The following is a 24,342-nucleotide window of genomic DNA, read 5'->3' as shown; positions in this document are numbered from 1 at the left end:
AATTAAAATTTTCCACTGATATGCCATTTTAGTTCACTATATGTTATGCCCAGTTTGTGCTACTGAAGACAAATAACTCATAAAATATTAACCGGGTTCTCCCGGGTATGGCGATGCCATATCTGTGGAGGTAAGCTGCTGTTTGGGTACGCTGCATGGGTTAGAAGGGAGGGAGTGGCATTTGGAGCGCAGATTTTGCTTGGTAGTAGTTCTGTTTGGCGTTTTGCTGGTGTTTCAGTTTATAATGTGGGGGATATGTAATCTGTGCGGAGAACATCAGGGAATAATAAGAGGGTATAATAATGTGGTAAATAAATAATTCATAGATATGTGGCCGGTGTCACACTGATAAATGGCGCCCGAACTTATCAGTTTTTGGCACATTTTGCATCGTCATATTCTGAGAGCCAGAACTTCTTTATTTTTTTCTTCACCGGAGCTGCGTGAGGGCTTATTTGTTCCGGGACAATCTGTAGATTTCATTGGTGCCATTTTGTGGTACATGCGATTTTTTTTTTTTTGGATGACTTTTTGTTCCATTTTTTTGGCCAGCAAGGTGACCAAAAACCAGCAAATGTGACAATGTTTTTTATTATTTTTTTTATTTACGGCGTTCACCCTGGGCTATAGATTACCGTTTTACTTTATTCTGCGGGTCAATACGATTACGGCAATACCATATGTATATAGTTTTTTAATATTTTGCAACGTTTGCACTATATAATAACTTACTTATAAAAAATATATTTTTTTTTGTGTCATATTCTGAGAGCCATAACTTTTTTTATTTTTCAGTAAAAAAAAATCTGTGTACGGGCTTGTTTTTTGCGGGACGGATTTGTAGTTTTTATTGGTACTATTTTGGCGTACATGCGACTTTTTGATCACCTTTTTATTGTATATTTTGGGAGGAGTGGTGACCGAAAAATAGTGATTCTAGCATTGTTTTTTTACTTTATTTTTTTTTTATCGGTCTTCACCGTGTGGGAAAAATAATATAATAGTTTGGGTCGTTACGAACGTGGTGATACCAAAATATGTGTACTTTTTTTAACGTGTTAATTTTTTTCCTATAATAAGCGACTTATTATAGGGAAAAAAAAGCATTTTTTGTTTATATTCCAGATTAGCAGTGTGAAGGTATACGTTTACATTTCTAATGTACAATTGTTCTGCCTGTGTAAACGTTTAAAATACGTTTTTATTAACAAAATGTATTATTAAAAATGGTAGGGCACTGAGTGCCAAAAGATCCAGGTACAGGCGTTGGCAACCAGATCAAAGATGCACAGTGAAGCCTGCGTGATATAGACAGTCAGCGTGCACCTATTCAAAAGTGCCTGAAATATCAGATGCTATTTATCACGTTGCCGAACTCCATTTGCTGGCAAATATTAGGTTAGTCTGATTGCCACAGATTCACAGACACACTTCCCAACGCGTTTCTGCACCACATAGGGGAGCGTCCTCAGCGGAGAATAATACCACAGTGAGGCAATGAGCCACTTAGGGCCATTCCTGAACATAACCAGGTATAAAATGAAGCAAAGTGAGAAGAGGCACCATAGAGTAGACTGGATAGCATGGAACATTAGAGGAAGGGAAGGTAGGATATAGACTCGTTGAGGCCCAGTGGTTTGATGGTTTGCATCCTGAAAATCCACTGGGCTGCCTCCTGCAGAATACGCCATTCCCAATCCCCTCCCCTCCCTGGCGATTTAACGTGTTCCATCCCTTGGAATTTAATAACGGAGGAATCCCCCAGATGACAATCCCACACATGCCTAGAAACGGTGGTATCCGTTCTATTGTTAATGTCACATATATGGTTGGCATCCCAGACCTCTGAAAATGGGCATACCAAAGGGCCAGTATATTAGAGCCAGGCGAAATTGCACTACGGTGTCCGACTTTAAAACGTCGGCCAATAATTTGAGAAAGAGGTTTGAACATAGGGGATACCCAAGTGGTGTTTTAAAATCCGCGTACCAGCATGCCATGGCAGCAGATAGGGAGTCCTTACTCAATCCGAGGACACGTCTAGAGGAGGACAACGCCATGAGAATAATAGGTACCTATGATGCTGCACATCATGAGGTTAGAAAAATACTTACCTCATATTGGGATATCCTCAAAGCAGACCCTGATGTAGGCAATTTGGTTGGGGACTGGCCCCAAATCACCTTTCGTAGAGGCCGTAATCTTAAGGATCGACTGGTGCACAGTCACTTGGAAGTTGGTGGTGCCACCACATGGTTATCTACCAACATTACTGGCTCGCACCAGTGTGGGAGATGTAAAGCGTGTAGTTCCGTTCTGAAAAGTAAAACCTTAAAGAGTAATGTCACAGGAGATTTGTTTCATAATAGGTCATTTATCAACTGCATCACCAAGTGGGTGGTGTACCTGATCACTTGCAAGTGCGGGATTCAATATGTTGGTAAAACGAGAAGAGAGTTTAGACGCAGAATTCGCAACCATATATGTGACATTAACAATAGAACTGATACCACCGTTTCTAGGCATGTGTGGGATTGTCATCTGGGGGATTCCTCCGTTATTAAATTCCAAGGGATGGAACACGTTAAATCGCCAGGGAGGGGAGGGGATTGGGAATGGCGTATTCTGCAGAAGGAGGCCCAGTGGATTTTCAGGATGCAAACCATCAAACCACTGGGCCTCAACGAGTCTATATCCTACCTTCCCTTCCTCTAATGTTCCATGCTATCCAGTCTACTCTATGGTGCCTCTTCTCACTTTGCTTCATTTTATACCTGGTTATATTCAGGAATGGCCCTAAGTGGCTCATTGCCTCACTGTGGTATTATTCTCCGCTCTATCCTCGTACTTCCGATGTACTGCGTTTTTTACAACGGGTCATTGGCGTTGTACTCTTTATTTACGGTTTGGTCATATATATACTCTCACTCCCTAAGTTCACTTTGATTTGCACAGCGTCCGTTTCGGTGCTGTATCAGCTTTGTATGTCCGGCCGTCTTTAGCTCCCCCTTGTAACTAGGGATGCTTTATGCATCGATCCCATTGGCTGCGTGGTTACTAGGGAGCCGTCCGTCTGGGTGGGCGTCAGTCTAGACGTGGTACTATCCCATTGGGTCTGCTCCTATTACGCAATGCATGGGAGGTGGGGCCTGGGTTGTATAAGTCTTCAGGGTTTCCCCGGCGCGCGCTAGACCGTTATCAGTGTCTCGTGCGCGCCGTTATAATAAATGAACAGCGGAATACGTGCTGACCGGCATTTCATTAACACAATTATTATCAGGCAACTCATACCCCTGAGGACGCTCCCCTATCTGGTGCAGAAACGCGTTGGGAAGTGTGTCTGTGAATCTGTGGCAATCAGACTAACCAATATTTGCACACATGGAGTTCGGCAACGTGATAAATAGCATCTGACATTTCAGGCACTTTTGAATAGGTGCACGCTGACTGTCTATATCACGCAGGCTTCACTGTGCATCTCTGATCTGGTTGCCAACGCCTGTACCTGGATCTTTTGGCATTTAGTGCCCTACCATTTTTAATAATACATTTTGTTAATAAAAACGTATTTTAAACGTTTACACAGGCAGAACAATTGTACATTTTTTGTTTATGTAACTTTTTTATTTTTACACTTTTTTTTTAAAACCTTTTTATTTATTTTTTTACTTTTTTCACTTGTCCCACTAGGGGACATTTAGACTTGCATCTCCGATCGCTGCTGGAATACATTACACTACCTACGTAGTGTAGTGTGTTCTAACGCTCATTGTGACATGACAGTCACTTTGACAGGAAGCCTATGAGGACCAGACTCTGGCTGGTCCTCATAAGCTTCCATACATGGCAGCCAGGAGGCCATTGTCTGGCCTCCGGGTGCCGTGACCAGGATCACCAGCCCCCGCAAATGCATGTGGGGGCTGCCGATCTGCTCTAAACCTCTTAAATGCGGCGATCGCAGTCGACTGCCGCATCTAAGGCGTTCAATTACCGAAATCAGCGGCGATGGGCCACTGATCGGCAACACGGAGAGCAGGGCAGACACCCTGCACAGTTAACCGCCGCTGCGGTGTAGCGCTGCGCGGCGGTTAACTGTTAAATCGCGGACTTAACTGCACGCCCAGGTGCGCGAAGTTACTGCTCACTTGGACGTGCGTTTACGCCAAGGTGCGGGAAGGGGTTAAAAAGCGCTTTACAATAACCCTAGTGTATTTGACCCGTTTACACGTCGTTCTTTTTTAGCGCTGTGTGAACATGCCCTTAAAGGAATTAAAAACTTTCATCTTTTACCTCAGCCAGATGCAATTGCTGTTCACTGACCTGCCGTGAATGTTGCTCAAAAACTGGCAGGAGAATCGGACACAAATACTCATAACATGGTTAAAATGTATTGACTTATTTGCAAACCATGCACGTGCTAAATGCACTGATCTAATGCCTCACCATAATTTGCCTCTTGGTGTCACTGTGATACAGTCAAAAAATGTTTCAAATTAGGATGTCCTATAAAGTTGAGAGAAATCATTAATAATTTCAGGAATTCAACTGCGACAACATAATAGTAAAATACCCATATCTGTGGTTGCATACTTATCGCACATGTTAGGGCTGGTGTTTTCAGTTGGGATATTTCCTGGGCTGCTCTAAGCAAAATGAGCATGTTGCGGGAAGAATAGAACATAATCCTTTATTTATTTTTGCGGTTTTCCCCATTGAAATAGAAAAAATAGTTCAGAATCTTCTGTTTTATTATACACCTTTCAGCCATAACATTAAAACCACTGGCAGGTGAAGTGAATAACATTTATTATCTCATTTCAATGACTCCTCTAAGGAGGTGGGATATATTGGGCAGCAAGTGTACAGTCGGTTCTTCAAGTTGATGTGTTGGAAGCAGGAAAAATGGGCAAGTGTAAGGATCTGAGCGACTTTAACAAGGGCCAAATTGTGATGAAAAGGCGACTTGGTCAGACCATCTCTAAAACGGCAGGTCTATTGGGGCTGTTCCTGATATACAGTAGTTAGTACCTACAAAACGTAGTCCAAGCAAAGGCTAGCCCGTCTGGTCTGATCCCACAGAAGAGCTACCGTAGCACAAATTTCTGAGAAACTTAATGCAAGCTATAATGGAAAGGTGTCCGTACACAGTGCCCCGCAGCTTGCTGTGTTTGTGGCTTCATAGCCGCAGAACGGTCAGAGTGCCCCATTTAAACCCCTGTCCATTGCCAAAAGCACCTACAATAGGCACGTAAGCATCAGAACTGGACCATGGAGCAGTGGAAGAAGGTGGCCTAGTCTGATAATTCATGTTTTCTTTTATATCATGTGGACTGCTGTGGCGTTTGTGTCCATTATCTAGGGAATAGAGGGCACCCGGGGGCACTATAGGAGAAATGAAAGAAGATAGAGGCTATAATGATGCTCTGGCCAAAGTTCTGCTGAGAAAACCTGGCCTTTATGTGCATCTTACTTTACTCCTACCACCTACTTAAACAATGGTATTCCCTATTGGCAGTGGCCTCTTTCAGCAGGATAATGTGTCCTGCCACACTGCAAAAATTGTTCAGGAAGGGTTGAGGAACATGACATAGAATTGAAGGTCTTTACTTGGCCTCCAAATTCCCCAGATCTCAATTTGAATGAGCAACTGTGGGATGTTCTGGAAAAACAAATCTGATTCATGGCAAAAAGGAACTGCTGCCAACGTCTTGGTGCCAGATACTACAGGAGACCTCCAGAGGTCTTGTGAAGCCCATGTCTTGACAAGTCAGAATTGTTTTGGTGGCAAGAGGGGGACCTATACAATATTAGGCAGATGGTTGTGGCGTATATTGTAAGGTGCATACAACTGTCCTGAACTACCACAAGGCTAAGGAAAAATATACATAGGGACATAAAAATGTAGCCATTTGAGTGTTCCTAAATGATTTGTTACAGTTACTTGTATTTACAATATTGTGTTTAAAATAAAAATTAAAAGATATTTGAAAGAAAAATGTAGCCGTTTGGTTAGATCATGATTTGTGGGATATCTGAAGCAAAAAAACACAAATTTATCTGGATACTGTAACCGATACTCTGCCATTTTCTAGTAGGATTCAGTTGCCAATACTCAACCCGTTAGTGACCGGCCCATAGTGTTTCTACATCGGTCACTAACGGGCCTTATTCCGATGCCATAGACTTTTTACGTTGCGGCATCGGAATAAGTCAACAGAGCAGGGAGCTGTCAAATCTCTTTGCTCTCCGCTACCAGAGGCAGCTGAGGGCTGGGGGCGTCCCTGCTCGACCAAGGTGAGATCGATATTAGTATCGATCTCACCCGTTTAACCCCTCAGATGCGGTGCTCAATAGCGTGCACCGCATCTGAGTGGTTTTGGAGAGAGGGAGGGAGCTCCCTCTCATCTCACTGAAACCCGGCGATAAGATCGCTGAGTGTCTGTGTCTCCGATGGCAGCCGGGGGCCTAATAAAGGCCCCCAGGTCTGCCTGTAGCGAATGCCTGCTAGATCATGCCGCAGGCATGACCTAGCAGATGCCTGTCCGTTTTACACGGACAGGCATAATACATAATAAATGCGATCGGATTATCGCATAGTGAAGTTTAATAAAAAGTGAAAAAAAAATGAAAAACGCACTTTTTCCCCCTTACAAACTGCTTTATTATTAACAAACAAAATAAAGTAAAAAAGTTACACATATTTGGTATTGCCGCGTCCGTAACGACCCCGACTATAAACTTATTACATCATTTAACCCGCACGGTGAACCTCGTAAAAAATAAAATAAAAAAACATACAAAAATTGCTGTTTGCTTTGAATCCAGCCTTAAAAAAATGTGATAAAAAGTGATCAAAAAGTCGCATCTACTCCAAAATGGTACCGATAAAACTACAAGTCGCCCCGCTAAAAAAAAGCCTTCCTACAATTACATCGGCGAAAAAATTAAAACGTTATGGCTCTTCAAATATGGAGACACAAAAACAAATAATTTTGAAAAAATAGTGTTTTCACTGTGTAAAAGTAGTAGAACATACAAAAACTAAACAAATTTGGTATCGTTTATCAATAAATTCTATGTACCCCAAAATGGTGCTGTTAAAAAGTACAACTTGTCCCGCAAAAAAACAAGACCTTATACAGCTATGTCGAAGCAAAAATAAAAAGTGTATAGCTCTTTAAATGAGACGATGGAAAAACATAAAATCCAAAACAAAAACAATTTAGATCTATTAGTAAGGCCCCATGCACACAACCGTGCCCGCAATCACGGCCCGCGATTGCGGGCACGGCCGGCCGCTGACTGACAGCCGCATTTTCGGGCCGTGCTTCCATACAAAGTATGGGAGCACGGCCCGCAAAATGCAAAAGAACGGACATGTTCCATAATTCCCGGAACATTTCCACGGCACTGACACCCTTCCGTAGTGCTACGGAAAGATGTCCGCGTTCAATGAAAGTGAATGGGTCCGTCTTTGTGGACCGCAATTGCGGTCCGCAAAAACGCAGGTTTTTTACGGTCGTGTGCATGGGGCCTAAATCAGAAGTTAGAGCAGCAGTTATAGTTTGGTAATTATTATGTATTGGCTTACAGAGATATTGTAGTTTTCTCTATTCAGTTGATGCGGCCATTCTTGCAAAAATGACAACAGGAAACGCATCCACATTGGTTGTCACTTTTAGTTTTACCATCGGTTGCAGAGATGCTATCACTTTATTATTAATTTAACATGCAGACAGATTCTGAATAACACACAGTTCTCCTTTTTTATGTGTTGCATATACTGTCTATTATTTTGGCAGGCAAACCGTCTTCCTCATCCCCTCTGGAACCTCTCAAACCTGAGATGCTGCTGAAACTGACAGTGGGTGGTCTTACTGTCACAGTACCGCATATTCCTGCCGACGCCACCAATCCAGAAGATCCTTCCTGTAGAGAAGCAGCAAATCACTTTTTCAAGGAGTTAGTGTATTTTAAAGATGCGGCCTTCAGTGGGCGGGACTTTGGCCACCTACGTGAGCATTTTCAAAGGGCGTGCCAGCTGAGCAATGTCCGGTAAGAGACATGGAGAACATTACATGTCATTTTTGTTTACCTGATTATATGGAAGGCACAGAATATTGCCTGAAAATCCTGAAATATTCCAGTTTCTACACTAGCCACTGCAGCACACAATATGCTCACATTTCCTGTTTTCTGCAGCTCACTTATCAGCTTTGCTGTATAGACTAGGACAGCATCAGCAGAGGATGGATAATTTAATGACCGCTGTATTGTACTGTTGGAGGTCTAGGTAAAGCAAGATAGCAGCACTTCACACAGATAAGGCACTCTATTCATCTTTCCTGCCACTACCTGATATCTGGGGAAGGAGCAGGATTGCAGCTGCCGTAAAACACACACATTATTTTTCACTGTATAGACAAGCAATTCAGGAATGAGATGTGCGCCTCCAAAATTACAGCTGTCCCAGGTGTGTCTTTTAAAAATAAAAAAAATTGATTCAGTATTTAAAAAATAAACACATTTATTTTCTAATATCATTAGGGATATAGCACCATGGGTATAGGCTCTTGCCGCTGGGAGGCTGACAATCGATAGGAAAAGTCTTGGCTCCGCCAGGCAGATCATATCCTTCCCAACGGCTCTATCTGAATCCGTTTTAGCCTAGTGTCCGTAGGAGGTTGTATTAAAGAGTAACTTCACATTCAGAGATGTTTGATATGTCAGAAGTTTTGATCAGTGGGGATCCGCACCTCTGCACCTTCGGCTGTTAATACAATTGACATGCTGTGGAATAAAATTCTGCACCGCAGGTCCATTTCTGAGCGTTTTTTCCGCTCCGTATTTACGCAGCGTGTGGATGAGATTTGTTCAATCTCATCCACTTTGCTTCTACTGTATTCTGCTGCGTCTTTTCCGTCCATAATTCCGGACGGAAATAACGCAGCAATTCTGTGTAGACAAGCCCTAAACGCTGCCACCGATCAGTCCACAGTCTATTGTAAACACTGATGCCGGTTATTTTACAGTCTAGTGTACATGCTCCCACTGGTCAGTCCACAGTCTATGGTAGATCCTGCCGTCCGTCAGTCCATAGTCTAGTATAAATCATTTTTTTATTTTACATTCAAAAATTATTGATTAATTTGGCAAGAAAATATAAAATTTGGCTGCTTAATTTTTTGACTTAGGAGCCAAGCGCGCCCAAGTGTTTTTTGTTTTTTTTCAAGCATGACGCCTTGTTTAGTGTTCTATCTTAGTAAATATTAGATGTAAGTTCAGTAGATCTAATATAACCCTGGTGTGGATGAGGGATTATTTAGATCTTGTCTCATCCAGATTGCTGCTTTATGTAATATCTGTATCCATTTCACATCCATAGTGCATCCTTTTGGAAAAGTATGAAACAACTCCGTCCCCAAGTCCTCCCTAGATCAGTGGTAAAGGGCGAATCTTAACCAGTTCTATTCTGACATTATGAGCACATGTTCTGTTAGTTTAGCCTTATTAGTACAAATTGGAGAACCCCATTTAAATTAAGTCCATATGCCTGTATATGTATTTGTTTTCTATGTTACTAGAGGCTCTGTCACCACATTATAAGTGCCCTATCTCCTATATAAGGAGATCGGCGCTATAATGTAGGTGACAGTAATGCTTTTTATTTAAAAAAACAATCTATTTTAAACCACTTTATGAGCGATTTTTAGCTTTATGCTAATGAGTTTCTTAATGCCCAAGTGGGCGTGTTTTTACTTTAGACCAAGTGGGCGTTGTACAGAGGAGCGTATGACGCTGACCAATCAGTGACCAGTCAGCGTCGTACACTTCTCTCCATTCATTTACACAGCAGCATCGCGTTCTTACTAGAATACGATGTGCAGCCACATACACAGACATTAACGTTAATCAAGTGTCCTGATAATGAATATACATGACCTCCAGCCTGGACGTCATGTGTATTCAGAATCCTGACACTTCTTAATCTTTTCTGTGAGATTTCCAGCAAGGCAAACGTAATCTCGTTTGAAATGACCGGTTACATCGTAATCTCGCGAGATTACGTTTGTCTTGCTGTAAATCTCACAGAGACGCTACAGACGTGTCAGGATTCTGAATACACATCCCGTCCTGGCTGGAGGTAATGTATATTCATTATCAGGACACTACAGTAATGTTAGTGTGTGTGTTATGTGGCTGCACATAGTGATATAACTATATCGCTAGTGCAGTGTAAATGAATGGAGAGAAGTGTATGACGCTGATTGGTCAGCAACATACACTCCTCTGTACAACGCCCACTTGGTCTAAAGTAAAAACACGCCCACTTGGGCATTAAGAAACTCATTAGAGTAAAGCTAGAAATCGCTCATAAAGTGGTTTAAAATTGATAGTTTTTCTAAATAAAAAGCATTACTGTCACCTACATTACAGCGCCGATCTCCTTATATAGGAGATAGGGCACTTATGATGTGGTGACAGAGGCTCTTTAATACAGAGAACAAGCAGGATCTAAAATAGAAATAAAACTAATTCAGCTGAGTAACGTAAAAAGAAAAAAAGTCTTTCATGATGGTAAATTACATAGAATTTTAATGTTGAATTTTACTTAATGTTATGATCTGAGGCTTGATCAAGTTTTTGGGATCGTTTTGTGTCTTCCCACATGATGATGCGATTGTTTTGGTAAATTTATTTTTGCCTGTTTATTTTTTACGGTATAAGTCATTCATCTATTGCAGGATCACAGCCCTTGCGGTTCAGGTGGTTGGTGAGCAGAGATCGGGTAAGGGAGCACAGCAAAGCAGTATTGACCTCCGTTGTGGAATGCTGGAGATTTTGGAATGTCTCTGGCAAGGAGGACACCCGTCCAACAAGAATAAAGTCCCAGAATACACAGAGGTATGTATAATATATGTGTAAAAGCTACTTTGAAGGGACAATAACTGCCAAGTTTTTACCACAAGGTGAGTGTAAGGTGGATGGAAATAAAATGTTCAGAAACTTCCTCAGTCCCGAAAAAGTCAGTGTAGAGTAAAACTGAATAGAAGATATGGAGGAGGGGGATGCAGCTGCAGAATCTCACTTAGTGTTTTAATAAACAACATGATGGGAAGAAGAAAGCAGCAGGGAGGAGGCATTTGATTGTCTAAGAGCACACTTATATGTTACCAGTAAAGGGGAAGTAAGAAAACTTGATTCACTTCTAGCTTGTTCCAGTATAGTTTTTAGTCGTACATTAAACTTTTGCACAAGAACCAATTTGATAGAAAGTGAATTGGCCTCTCGGTACACTGAGGCTGCGGAGTTCCTATACATTTATGGGACGTACGTTTCTTTCTTTGGTTTGAAATGAACCTGGGGCTCTCTCACTGTTAGGCTGTTTTGTTAAGCATCGAGATGTGCAGACATGGGGGATTTTGCACCAAAAATCGACAACAGAGTACAGTACAATACATGTTAATGAGGTGTGGAACATTATGGGGTTTTGCCTATTATGTTGGGGATTTGCTGTGGATTTCACTTTGCAATGCAAAGTGTGAAATCTGCAGCAAAATCCGTATGTAGCCCTGAGCTCTGCGCCCTAAATCTCTGTACAAGTGCACGGACTTTTTGTGCTTCCATTGTACAGGAACATGATGTATTTTGGCTTTGATACTGATGACTGTTACCATGTGTTTTTCTGCACACATTTTTTTTAAATAATCGGTTGCTTGTTTATTAGCGCATTATCAGTAATTCTCTTATATACCTCCATTACCCGGCTTGCTCCCACTAGTAAAAGGGAAGAGCAGTCTCCGGGAGATTACATTTTCCAGGGCTGATTTACCCAGACCCTCCAGCACCATCAGAGGCATTTATTGTGAATAGGAAGTTGTATTAATAAGACCTTTGCATTAAGGTGCATAGTAAGTGTTTATTGTTCACTGATTTTCTCACACTGATAAAGAACCCATAACATATTTTTTTACAGATCTCCTGAGTGTTAAAGATGCTCTGTCACCACATTATAAGTGCCCTATCTCCTACATAAGGAGATCGGCGCTATAATGTAGGTGACAGTAATGCTTTTTATTTAAAAAACGATCTGTTATCACCACTTTATTATCTATTTTAGATTTATGCTAATGAGTTGCTTAATGCCCAAGTGGGCGTATTTTTACTTTAGACCAAGTGGGCGATGTACAGAGGAGTGTATGACGCTGACCAATCAGTGTCATGCACTCCTCTCCATTCATTTAGACAGCGCATAGGGATCCTGCTAGATCCTTATGTGCTGTCTTATACTAACACATTAACAATACTGAAGTGTTTAGACAGTGAATAGACATTCCACAGGATGTCTATTCACAATCTCTGCACTTCGTTACTGTTTCTATGGTAGTTACAGCAGAGCAAGCGTGATCTCGTTGTAACCTGTCATTTACAGCGAGATCTCGCGAGATTACGCTTCCTCTGCTGTAACTACCACAGAAAGAGTAACGAAGTCCAGGGATTGTGAATAGACATCCCGTGGAATGTCTATTCACTGTCTAAACACTTCAGTATCGTTAATGTGTTCGTATAAGACAGCACATAGCGATCTAAAAGGATCCCTATGCGCTGAGTAAATGAATGGAGAGGAGTGCATGACGCTGATTGGTCAGCGTCATACACTCCTCTGTACATCGCCCACTTGGTCTAAAGTAAAAACACGCCCACTTAGGCATTAAGCAACTCATTAGCATAAATCTAAAATCGCTAATAAAGTGGTGAAAATAGTAATGCTTTTTATTTAAAAAAAAACGATCTGTCACCTACATTACAGCGCCGATCTCCTTATGTATGAGATAGGGCACTTATAATGTGGTGACAGAGTCTCTTTAACCCAAACTGAAGAGTAAGTCGTTGTATGTAGTAAATCCTGTCCTGTATTTTAATAATTATTTTTTTTTATCTTTTTTTTTTTCTCTAAACTTAGCTCATGATTTTTCATAGTCCAGCATCCTCATCTCGTCCATGTGCCCAAATACATTACAAGCGGATTCACAGGACGCCATCCAGAGTGAGTGTCATGTCATATAACTGCTTATAGTCTTTAAGGCTACGGCTCCACTGCAACTTTTGGTCACGTGATAAAATCTTTACAAACTCTTCTTTTGTTCTTCTGCCAAAACGTTTTCTCACCACTTGCTTTTCTCTCCTTTGCTTCCTGTCCTTTCCCTCTCAGAGTAGCCGTAAGAAGCAAGCGGTGAAAATGAGTGCTGAAATCAGAGTGGAGTTGGAGGACTTTAAGTCTGAGTTTGACCTGGGTCTCGTTGACCGGCTGGGGTCCCTATACCAGGATGGAGCTACAGAAAAAGCAAGCACCCCTGGACACTTTGACTTGCACTTGGTAAAAAATAAATAAATGAAAAAGCAGAACTGGTTCAGGATTATTTCTAGATTATGTGTTAGCAATCTTGTGCAGTTAGCTACCCTGGGTTTCCTTTTAATAATTTATGCTGTTTCTGTTTAGCTATAGTTTTAACAGCCAGTCTAAATAAATCTCTTTTTGCTTTCTGGCTGTTCTGTAAAACAATGTCTAACTTTGTTTGGATTAATGGTTTGCTAGTGAGAACAGTGAATATCTATGTTTCCGTGTCATTTGTTCTCCATGCCTTTCAAACAAACTATTGACAAAGACATATGACTATAAAGCCCTGTGCCAAATTTAGCTTTGCTTAAACCACAACATTGTTTTTTCACTGCCAGAGTGACGTGACTCCTGCTCCTGAAGAGGACACCGAGATCCACGTATTGGCTTCCAAAGCCCACATACATCTCCAGTTCCCAGTACCAGACTTGAGGCCTTCTGCAGAGCGCCGGTCTTGGGCAGATAAGGCTGTAAGGAAGGAATGTCTAGAAATGGAGGTGGCAGATATGGAGATCAGTACTCAAAGAAAAACTGGTTCAGAAGAACCCAGCAAGATAGAAATCACATTTGGAGACCTACATGGTAAGATTAAATGTTTGTTAGGACATGTTCACACGCCAAAATTTCACACGGATTCAGCGCCAAAATTTGCATCCCATTATTTTCAATTGGAAATCTGCTTTGTTGTTTGCACGGTGTGGACTTAAAATCTGCATTGCGAAAAAAAAAAAAAAAATGACGTGACTACTTAACACAAATTCTGGCGTGGGTAGCCATTTGAGGTTCTACCTCGGATTTCTGCCACAGACTGTCTTCCAAATCTGCGTCTGATTTTTCAGAGGGAAAAATATGCTGTGTGAACGTAGACTTAAATGTTACCATTTTGGAGACTTTCTATCATTACTAGTAGAAAAATAAGGGGGGGGGGGAGTTGCCCATTGCATCTGAATGCTAAAGGTTATTCATCCAAGTTTTCTTTTGGATTATTTTTAGTAAATCTCCCCCCACTTGTTCACAATAGCAAAGAGGTAGTGAGTAAAGCTGTCAAGTAACATATGTGGTGGTCTTATAATCCATTCAGGTGTATACTCTGATGGGAAGAAATTACATGTTCCATGTCTGAAGATCAGTAAAGGAATAGATCCTCTCGCTAAACCAGGGGGAAAGAAATTCATCCTCCCCAGGTTAGTTAACTTTGCAAACAATGACCCACATATTACAAATTTAAAAAATGTATTTCTTTTTTTATAAATCATACAATGGGCAAGTATTTAAAGAAGCCTTTCACATTTTTTAGTATTTTAGTAACCATCCTTCCTGAAAACAAAGCCTCCCCATGGGATCTGTGCCAGGACAAAATTGAAGACCTAGATCTTCCATCTGTGGAAAGTCCTTGTGAATTAAAACAGCCTGAGCCATCCCCTTTCTCATCAAAGAGGACAATGTTTGAAACTGAAGAGGTCAGCCACGAAGCGACTCTGCTTCAAGATTTGTGCCCTAGCCTAAACGCCTGCAATTCTCATCAATATTTCAGACTTGGTTATCATCTTTGTTTCCTCCCATTCATCTTGTTTTCCCCAACCTTCCCTTTTGTCCTCACAGATGGTTATTCCGGCTGACCCAGAAGAGATGGCAGATTTCCAGCAAGTGACCCTTGGATCCTCCCAATATAGACTTGAGGTCACTCTGCCCAGAGCTCATATATTCCTTCCCAGCAAGGACATGTATGAAAACTTATACAACAGGTATCATACTCGATCATATTGCCCCCTGTTTAATATATCACTTGATCATTCTTTACTATGAGTGATCCTCGTTTTCCTCAGGTTGTGTAATGATCTGTTGATGTGGGAACCTATGTCTGTGTTTGATGCCCCCATGACTGACTCTTTGTTCCCTTCTGAGACACTATCTACGCCTAGCTACCAACCAGACACTTTCCGCATGTGCAAGTCAGCATTCAGATTAGGTGAGTTTGTGTTCTCTTTAGACCATGCAGTAAATTATTCAGGGTGATCATCCACTTGAAGATACTTCTTAGATTAAACCACTAAATCTTGGTTTAATCTGTAGAAGTTACTTCCATCTAAAAAGTAAAAATAAGATCATTTTGGATCAATGGAAGTCTGAAAATGGATCAAAACTTTGTGTGTGTATTCTGCAGTCATAACGTGTTTAACAACTGGGAATATCCATATGAGATGATACAGCAGAACAATTTGTACCATTTTGACTACAAGTGGAATGCTTTTCCATAGAGAAATATTTTCTAACCACAAAATATGTTTCATGTATTTCATGTTTACACTCCAATAATGAGTAAACATCAAATTGACTGTATGATCAAAAATAAATCTACATATCTGTTTTTGTAAAGCTGCCATTGCACATTAGATACTTATTGGTAAAGCAAATCAGTTTTAATGTAATCCCCCACGAGCAAAGTAATGTATTTGGGGAGAGCCCAATTGTCACTCAGCATCTCACATCAATGGAAGCAAACCTATGCATTTCTTTGTTTCTCCCAGAGAGATCTTTCAGTTGCATATTTCTGTCTGTCTAAATAACGTACATGCACAGCCATGTCAAAAGTGCATGTTTCTGGGTAGTAAGGGAGCCTGGCTTATGTGTATAGTAGGGCTGCACGATGCATTGAAACTTCGATACTGTTTCGATACTCTGCATCCCCAAACGGTTCGATACCGTTATTTCATGTATTTCGATACTTAGCTGTGCGGCCGCACAGCTCAGTATAGTAACACATGACTGTATGAGAGCGAGGCTGCGGCTGTGTAATACAGCCATTGCCCCGCTCCGGAGTCCTGACAAGGGTGCGCGTGGCCAGGATGATGCAATGCGGCCAGCGCTGCACTAATGAGCGGCGGCACTGAAGACAGAACATGGCGGGTGCACTACAAAACACCCCCATGTTCTGTCCTCAGTGCCTGAACCGCCGCTCATTAGTGCAGCACCGGCCGCATCACCTCATGCTGACTGCGCACGCAGTTCCTGTCAGGAGCAGGGCAATGACTGTATTACACAGCCGCAGCCCCGCTGGCGGAGATCAGAGAAACCTCTCATCTCCGCTGTTATTCCCGTGAATGCTACGACCACAACGGACTGCAGCATTCAGGGGAAAATGAGAAGGGGGGTTGCCCCTTGGATCGCGTCACAGGGAATTCCTGTGACGCGATTGAGGGACATGCCATATATGGGCAGACAGCCCAGGGTCCATTGAAGGACCCCAGGGCTGTCCTACCATATTTCCTGTTGTTAGGGAATACTTAGGCTAATGTACTGTAATATAGATATATACCAGGACATTACTATCAGTATATAGATATATGCCTGTGTACTATCAGTATACAGATATATGCCAGTACATTAAAGTTTAAAAAATAAAGTAAAATAATAAAGTAATGTTAAATAAAAAACAAAACACACATACACCTTTTTTTACAATAAACATTAAAATAATTCTCAATACATAAAACATACACATTCAGTATTGGTGCGGCCGTAATAACCTGCACAACAATTTTTTTGCGTCATTTATGATGTGTGCGCTGTAAAAAAATAAAATAAACACTGCCTTCTATCACTTATTGTGGGGCACGAGGTGCGATGATGAATTTAACCTCCATGTGCCTCACATTAATAGTAATTAACCCCATCATGTACCTTACATATTAACCCATTGTGACTGAGAAACATGATGGGGTTAATTACTATTAATGTGAGGCACATGGAGGTTAAATTCATCATCACACCTCGCGCCTCACATTAGAAAATGGAAGAACTTTTTTTTATTTTTATTACGGTTGGCAAAGTATCGAATTGGTATTGAAGTCCAAATTCTGGTAGTGTATAGGCAGCTTAAAGACTTTATTACTACCTTAGACACTTACGGCAATTCTATGTGAAATTACGTAAATGTCTCCAAAGATGCGGATCCCAGTTCTGGGACTGATACCTATCTCGAGAACGGAGGTCACTCGACCACTGTCATGCCTGGTGTGGAGGCCATTGGCCGCTGCATCCTGGCAGGTAATGATTCATATGAAAGTTATAGAAACAGCCAAACACCTCTCCATTCATATTTCGCCTAAGTGCATCGGCCGCAGGACTGGGTCCATGAGATCGGTGTGGGACCCCCATCTATCAGACGTTTATGGCATATTCCTTGGATAATCTAGATAGAGACTTTATTGATCCCATAGGGAAATTAATAGTCAGCACAAACTCCATAAAAACATAAACAAAGTACAAATATAATAACTTAACAAATACATAAAAAAATACTCAACCTCCCCCCACACCAATTACCATTACCCACAACAATATAACAGAGTAATAGAGTAGATAAAGGTATAAAAAGCACCAGCCGTTCAGTGCTTGACCCTTTTAAATAATGCAATAGCTTTAAGCAAGAAAGGCCTCCTATACCTATCCTGAATTAACCTGAATGAAGTGCTTACTAAAAGATTTACGTAGTGAATTATGCCATAAATGTCGAAGGTGGGAATATCCCTTTAACTCATTTTAGATCTGATTAGCTTTTATCCTTCTCTTGTTCACAGATTCGGATTCAGAAGATGAAGATTCCCATTTCTACTCGGTAGATGAGATTGCGAGGCTCAGAAAAGGGTCATTGGACGGTCAAAGCTTCTTTTCCGCTTCTATCACCATTTTGAAAGGACGGCTTACAGCTTGGACTGAAGCGAAGGTCACATTTTTCACTGCTTTTTACCTAGTTTTCTTATTAAGACTCTGTTCACACTTGCAATTGTGGTTTCTGTCAGGATTTCCATATTTTTTTACGGCAAGAATACCACAGGTTGCTATCACAGTTTGGAACCTCGACGGACCCCATTGAAGTTATTAATGTAACCATTTGGATCTGTTGGACGGCGGATCCGTCACAGCGTCATCGTTTCCACTATAAACAGACGCTGTGACACTAGTGTGAACAAGGCTTATTCTTTCACTTTACACGTTTAATTTCCCCTTGCTGATATACAGTGAATACAATCTGTGTACAGCACTACTGAATATGTTAGCACTATATATAAACCGATTCTGCTGTTATTACACTATATTATTCTGTGTGTTTTTCTTTATCTTCTTTTCTTCTACTATAGAATGAAGGAAACAAGAAGCAGGAGAGCCACCATGGTGAAGTCGTTCTGGATGTTGAAAATGGTCGGATTTTCAGTGTCTCAAAGTACAAAGGCAAAGCCGACCTCAGCTATCTGTGTATGGAGTCTGACATTGTATCACTTTATCATAAAGGTAAACACCATGACATATCAATACATGTTTATAATTCAATGTGACTGCTCCTATTTTCATAACTAGTTTGCCTCTTGGAGATAAACAAAGGAATTGTATTTACTTCCATGTGTGCAGCTAAAATATACTCCTGTTTCTACATTACCCGGTATGTCTTATGTGTTGATTTCTGTTCTTTGCAGCTTCTGTAGAAGATTATTTACTACCCAGCACCCTAGAAATTCCCACTTTTGTACCACCTGAAAACTTGAACCCTACTATATACATCTCGGAAGAAGGGGTCTCTGCACAGCAGTCAGGAGCCCGAAAAGACAAGACCCTAAAGATGCTCTCCCTTTCTGTCCGTATCGATTTAAACCTTTTGAAGAATGTGAAGGTATCGCCTATGCTGCACATATTCAATATTATAATTGTCAACAAAAGCGGTGTTTAAAGAGATAAAAAAAGCATGATGAGAATGTGGAAGAGCAGGTTCAGACGTGTGTATTCTCATTGCTCCGCTATCGAGGTGTATTTTTCTTAGATTGCTGTATTGACAAGTCTGAGCTTTATTACTAAACATTAGCATTGCCTCCATCGCAAAGAACAATTACTTTTTACTATTATGAATCATTATTACCTTTCAGTTGCTTCTGGTTTGTGTAAAGTCCCTGGAGCTACTACATTAGCCATGTTTTGTTCTTGCTGCCATGTTTTTGATTTTCTTCTTTAGGCCAGGGCTACACCTAGACTTTTTGTCTGATTTTAACTATTGAACTAAAGCTGTTGTCCAAATGATAACATTGAGTTGCATGCACTCCTGGACTGCAGCTGTCACTTTAATCAATCAGAAGTATTAAAAAAAAGTCTAGGTGTGGCCCTGGTCTTCGGATCCGCAGTTCCCTAGCATATCCCGCTCTGTTCTATTAGCAGCACCTGTCTTTGCACAGGCCACTTACTACCTCCCGCTCAGCTCCCTCCCACTCGGCTCCCTCCCACTCGGCTCCCTCCCACTCGGCTCCCTCCCACTCGGCTCCCTTCCACTCGGCTCCCTTCCACTCCTAATTCCAGTTCCAGTGAATTTCTTTCCAGTGTTGACCACTATTGTATTATTTATTGCTAGTCTACTCTGTCACACATATTGGCGTCTAGTAATTGGGAACAATAAATCTGTTTGCCCGCATTACTGGAGACTTCTCTATAAACTTGTGCCGGTAGAAGAATAACAGACGATCGACAGGGATATAAGCCCATGGATGTTAGTGGCCATTACCAGAAATGGTGGTAACCACTGGCAACAACCGATATAAACCAAGCCAAATTAATTGCGTTTATGTTTAGGAAACGCCTAAAAACATTTGCCATAGTGAGTTTTTTTTTACATAACTATAAACAGTTGAATAATTCTCTCTAAACAGTTGTAACCGAGAAAAAGAAATAAAATGAACAAATATTTGGCAGCTGTTAATAGAACATGGCTCCTTATTTTCTGCCTAATGAATAATTACAAAGTATAAAGATGAATTGTTATATTCAGCATTTTTTTTTTTTTTTTACATCTGATCGCAATTGGGAAATGGCGTCCTGGTTATTTCTGCGGATCGGATTCTAAAGAAAGGTTGTCTGTATAAACAAAGTAAAACCCAACATGTGGACTGTGACAGCAGCTGTAAATATGCCAAATACAGCTGTAACTTGTCGCTTATGGCACAATACAAAAAATAATAATTGTAGAGGGTCTGTGGTGATTTTACTTACTAACCTGCTCTGTTCATGTGTATTTTTTTTTTTCAGGAGTTCTTGGTGGCTCTGAGACTAGATGGCGCTACTTTGCGTCACCACATGGCACTTCCAAATCAAAGCTGGCACAGTCAAGTGAGTTTTATATTTATTATTTGTAATTAGAAAATTTGTGTTTATTACCACATATATTGTTTGTGTGCATTTCTATATCTCTGTATTTATTTATAGAATAGAAAATCATACAGTTTTCTAATATACATGTATTAGAAATTCTGCTCACATACCTTTCTTATACCAGTGTAGTAGCCCCTGTCTCTTCACAGTAGAATGGTATAGCCCACAGACTAGCCCTGTTTAACAAATCCATGAGCTAAGTGAACAGGACTAAACGGAGCGTCAGTCATGTGGCCACCACACACTTGCTTGTAGCATTCAGTTAGCAGCATGTTTACGTGACACATGTGCTGGAGCAACACACAGGACACATCCGTGGGCTAAGGGAATTGGACTAATGGTGGAATAGTGATGAACAACATCACTGCATGTATTCTATAAAATGGCAGCTCGTCTATAGGTGATATTACCTTGTGGTAAATAAAGTTAAGGCAAAAAAAAAAACACACCCAAGACACAGATGAGACAATGTAAAAGCTGTTCCTACCCAGACACTGGAAGGCATGATGATCAGACCCTGCTGTAGGGGGAAATACTTTATACTCCTCAGTAACATACTATTCACCTGTTAAGATACCAGGACCGTGTTACCTGAAGGCCAAGATGTTTTATTTTACGTTCTCTCTTTCCCCTCTTGTAACCTTCTTCTTTCTGTGTCCTCAGATCATGGATTTTCTAGATGTAGATGATGAGCCCATTTTAGGCTACAGTCCCCCAGCTGTTATCACCATACTGCACACGCATCTCTTTAGCTGTGCCGTGGATTACAGGTATATAAGTTAAACTATGTTCTTCATTGAATACGATTGTACAGTTTTGGATACATATAAAATACTGACTAATTTAGTCATATCCATTACTTACCTTGTACCGATCTTGGGTTACAGCCTGCATTATAACCCAGAGCTGTATTCACAATTTTGCTGGTCGCCTCTGGAGCCATTTAACAGTTTGTAGACGGACACCTCACTATAATTCAAGGGAACCTATCATGTTGAAAAAGCAGCCCAATCTGCGGGCAGCATGTAATAGAGCAGGAGTAGATGAGAAGTTTAATGTATAGTTTGGTGGGAAAAGATTCACTATAACTTGTCATTTATCTATCTAAATCCCTGCTCTTTCTATATATAGGAGTCCAGTGGGCCGTCCTACTCAATGATTGACAGCCTTCTCTGTTTGAGTGTATATTGAGAGATAGCTGTCAGTCACTAAATAGGATCACCCACTGGACTCCTCAGCATAGAAATAGCAGGGATTTAGATCAAAATATATTACAAGTGTATCACAAGATGTTCATCTGCTCAGCTCTTCCTGCTCTATAACATGCTGCCCGCAGATTGGACTGAATGTTTAATGTGAACGGTTCTTTTTAAAGCGATCTGTCTTGCATTGCATTCTGGAAGAGTTTTTGTTGCCTGAGATTGCTATACAATGCAAACTCTGAAGCTGCAGGGAGTGCTGGGTAACCTAAGCTCTGCAACCTACTGAATGTACCTGTAGATGAGAATGGGCTTTAATACATTATGAACCTCTGGTACATCTGCAAAGCTACTCCGCTTTTTATGTAGATGATATCTTTATATATAAACAGTCAGTTCTGTTCTATGGTTAGTTTATTCTTTTTAAAATGTTATTCAGCCATCTGTAGTTAGTGTGTGTGTGTTTTATTGCTATAAAAATAATCATTAATGCTATCCAGTACATAAAAAAACTTAAAAATAACCATGATTAATAACCCTCTGGATTTTAAAGATTAAATACATTGCTTTCACATATGCACATATTATATTGGTTTTATGTTTTATGTGTTCCTGCAATCACACATCAATATAGAAACCAAGTCTGAAATACCAATCTGAAACCTCTACCACTTATAACACAATGAAGAATAAAGTCATAAAATAGGGGTTTTCCTGTTCTAGTAAGTGATGGGATATTGCTAGGATATGCAGTCACTTATAGAGGACTTGTCACTAGGTCCTATACATTGACCTGATTTACTGACCTGAGTAGCTCTATCTCCCTGATTCCACCGCTGTATTTGTTTCTTATTTTCCCTGGACCTTTCCCCTGTTTCAGAGATATGGCCCACTGTTGTGTTGGCTCCCTATATGCTAATATGCTGTAGTTAGCCTATAGGGCGTGAACTACCCTCAAGCTTCCCTGCACTGATTGGTCAGCATCAGAGGCTAACTACGGAAAATTAGCCTATAGGGAGCAAACGCAACAGAGGGCCATATCTCGAGAACAGGAGGGGTGACAAAAAACAAACAAACCGCTGGAATCAGGGAGACCGCACTATTCAGGTAAGTTAACCAGTTCAACTTATGGGACAGGTCCTTTTTAATGATGGTTAGAGGTTTGATCACCGGCCCCCTCATAGTTATAAGAATTAGTGGTCCAAGTATCCTTTAACATTTTCTCTGCACAACACTGTTCCTGACCAGGTGCTACGTTCAGAACTGAAACACAAACCCTTTCGGGCAAAAACTCTGAAGGCACCACAGCAAAAAAAAAAAACAACCCTGAGCAATAATTGCATATTACCACATGATAACAAATCCTTAAATTTAGGGATTGTCCAACCCTTTCAATATATTCTGTAAAATTATATTTTATAAAACTATTTTGTTTTTATAGAAAAGTGGTAAAGTTTCCATCCCGCATCTGGATGTGTTAGTTAACAGTCAATGAATAATCACTGGTAAAATATTTCCTAAATATAATCCTGTATGTGTATGAATGACATCCTAAGCAACGTCCTTCCACAATACAGTTCATTAAAAACGCAAATGTAAAGGCTTATTGTTACTTGTGCCATGGATATTGTCAGAATATGCGAATTAATATTATAACGTTGTTTGGTTTCAAAGTAATTTATTGAATTACAGCACAATTCGGATATACAATAGGCAGTTTACAAATAATAAATCAGGACTTCACGCAGGAAGTCAAATAAACGATATCCAGCAGGGTACCTTATTTAAGTGAACTAAACATAAGCAAACATTATGAACATGGTGTCCGTGGAGTAAGAAGCATGCGGGAAAGAAAAAGAAAAACAATACATATGTCTGAAAACTCAGTGAGTCACATGGGCGGGTATAGAAACAGCCCTGGTCTAGACCAAAACTACAAATTCCTTATAATAGGTAAGGCAAAGACTAAGGATAGGGACCCGAGCACTCCTCCACCACACACAGAACCCATCACATTGCTAAATAATAAGAAAGATTTGGGACTGCCATAGTTCACAGCCAAGGGGACCATATCTTATCAAATTGTGCTACAGTATCTTGTCTAAAAATATAAAGTTTTTCGTAACCCAAAATTCTATTAATGCGATATTTTTACTGCTGTAATTGAAAGTGACGACTTTCTCCAATTTTGTGCAATATGTATACGAGCTGACATCATTAGGAGTTGAAGCAATTTAAAGGTAGGGTAAGAAATACCGTCTGGTTTCACCCCTAGTAAGCAAACCTCAGGGGTTAGCTCTATGTGAGTGTTCATCACTGAATTAGCAAGTGTCATAATCGATCTCCAAAAGCATTTAACTTTCTGACCAGTCCACCACGTGTGCAGATGAGTGTCGGGGTCCACACACCCTCTAAAGCAGGGGTCTCAAACTCGGCCGGGTAAGTGGGCCGCATATAGAAAAAAAATGGGAAGTTGACGGGCCACATTACTTTCAAATTTGATACAATACAAAATTATTGTTAATCAATTAGTTATTTGAACTACTATAACACTAT

At 40.7% G+C, this 24,342-nt stretch overlaps 1 protein-coding gene across 1 annotated transcript in view; it reads left to right on the top strand.

Moving 5' to 3' along the window:
* ATG2A (autophagy related 2A) overlaps positions 1–24,342 on the top strand; it is a 112,800-nt gene that overhangs the window by 25,593 nt on the left and 62,865 nt on the right. The window contains exons 11-24 of the mRNA XM_075837200.1: positions 7,803–8,055; positions 10,746–10,905; positions 12,965–13,048; positions 13,214–13,378; positions 13,738–13,981; positions 14,481–14,583; positions 14,697–14,859; positions 15,002–15,144; positions 15,226–15,368; positions 17,980–18,125; positions 18,541–18,691; positions 18,874–19,067; positions 20,465–20,545; positions 21,251–21,357. Of these exons, the coding sequence (XP_075693315.1) occupies positions 7,803–8,055; positions 10,746–10,905; positions 12,965–13,048; positions 13,214–13,378; positions 13,738–13,981; positions 14,481–14,583; positions 14,697–14,859; positions 15,002–15,144; positions 15,226–15,368; positions 17,980–18,125; positions 18,541–18,691; positions 18,874–19,067; positions 20,465–20,545; positions 21,251–21,357 (2,137 nt within the window). The remainder of the gene's footprint in view (positions 1–7,802; positions 8,056–10,745; positions 10,906–12,964; positions 13,049–13,213; positions 13,379–13,737; positions 13,982–14,480; positions 14,584–14,696; positions 14,860–15,001; positions 15,145–15,225; positions 15,369–17,979; positions 18,126–18,540; positions 18,692–18,873; positions 19,068–20,464; positions 20,546–21,250; positions 21,358–24,342) is intronic.

The sequence above is a fragment of the Rhinoderma darwinii genome, chromosome 9 (genome assembly GCF_050947455.1).
Source record: "Rhinoderma darwinii isolate aRhiDar2 chromosome 9, aRhiDar2.hap1, whole genome shotgun sequence".
NCBI classification, from domain to species: domain Eukaryota; kingdom Metazoa; phylum Chordata; class Amphibia; order Anura; family Rhinodermatidae; genus Rhinoderma; species Rhinoderma darwinii.
The sequence above is the reverse complement of the archived record's forward strand: the minus strand, read 5'-3'. Positions and strand labels throughout refer to the sequence as shown.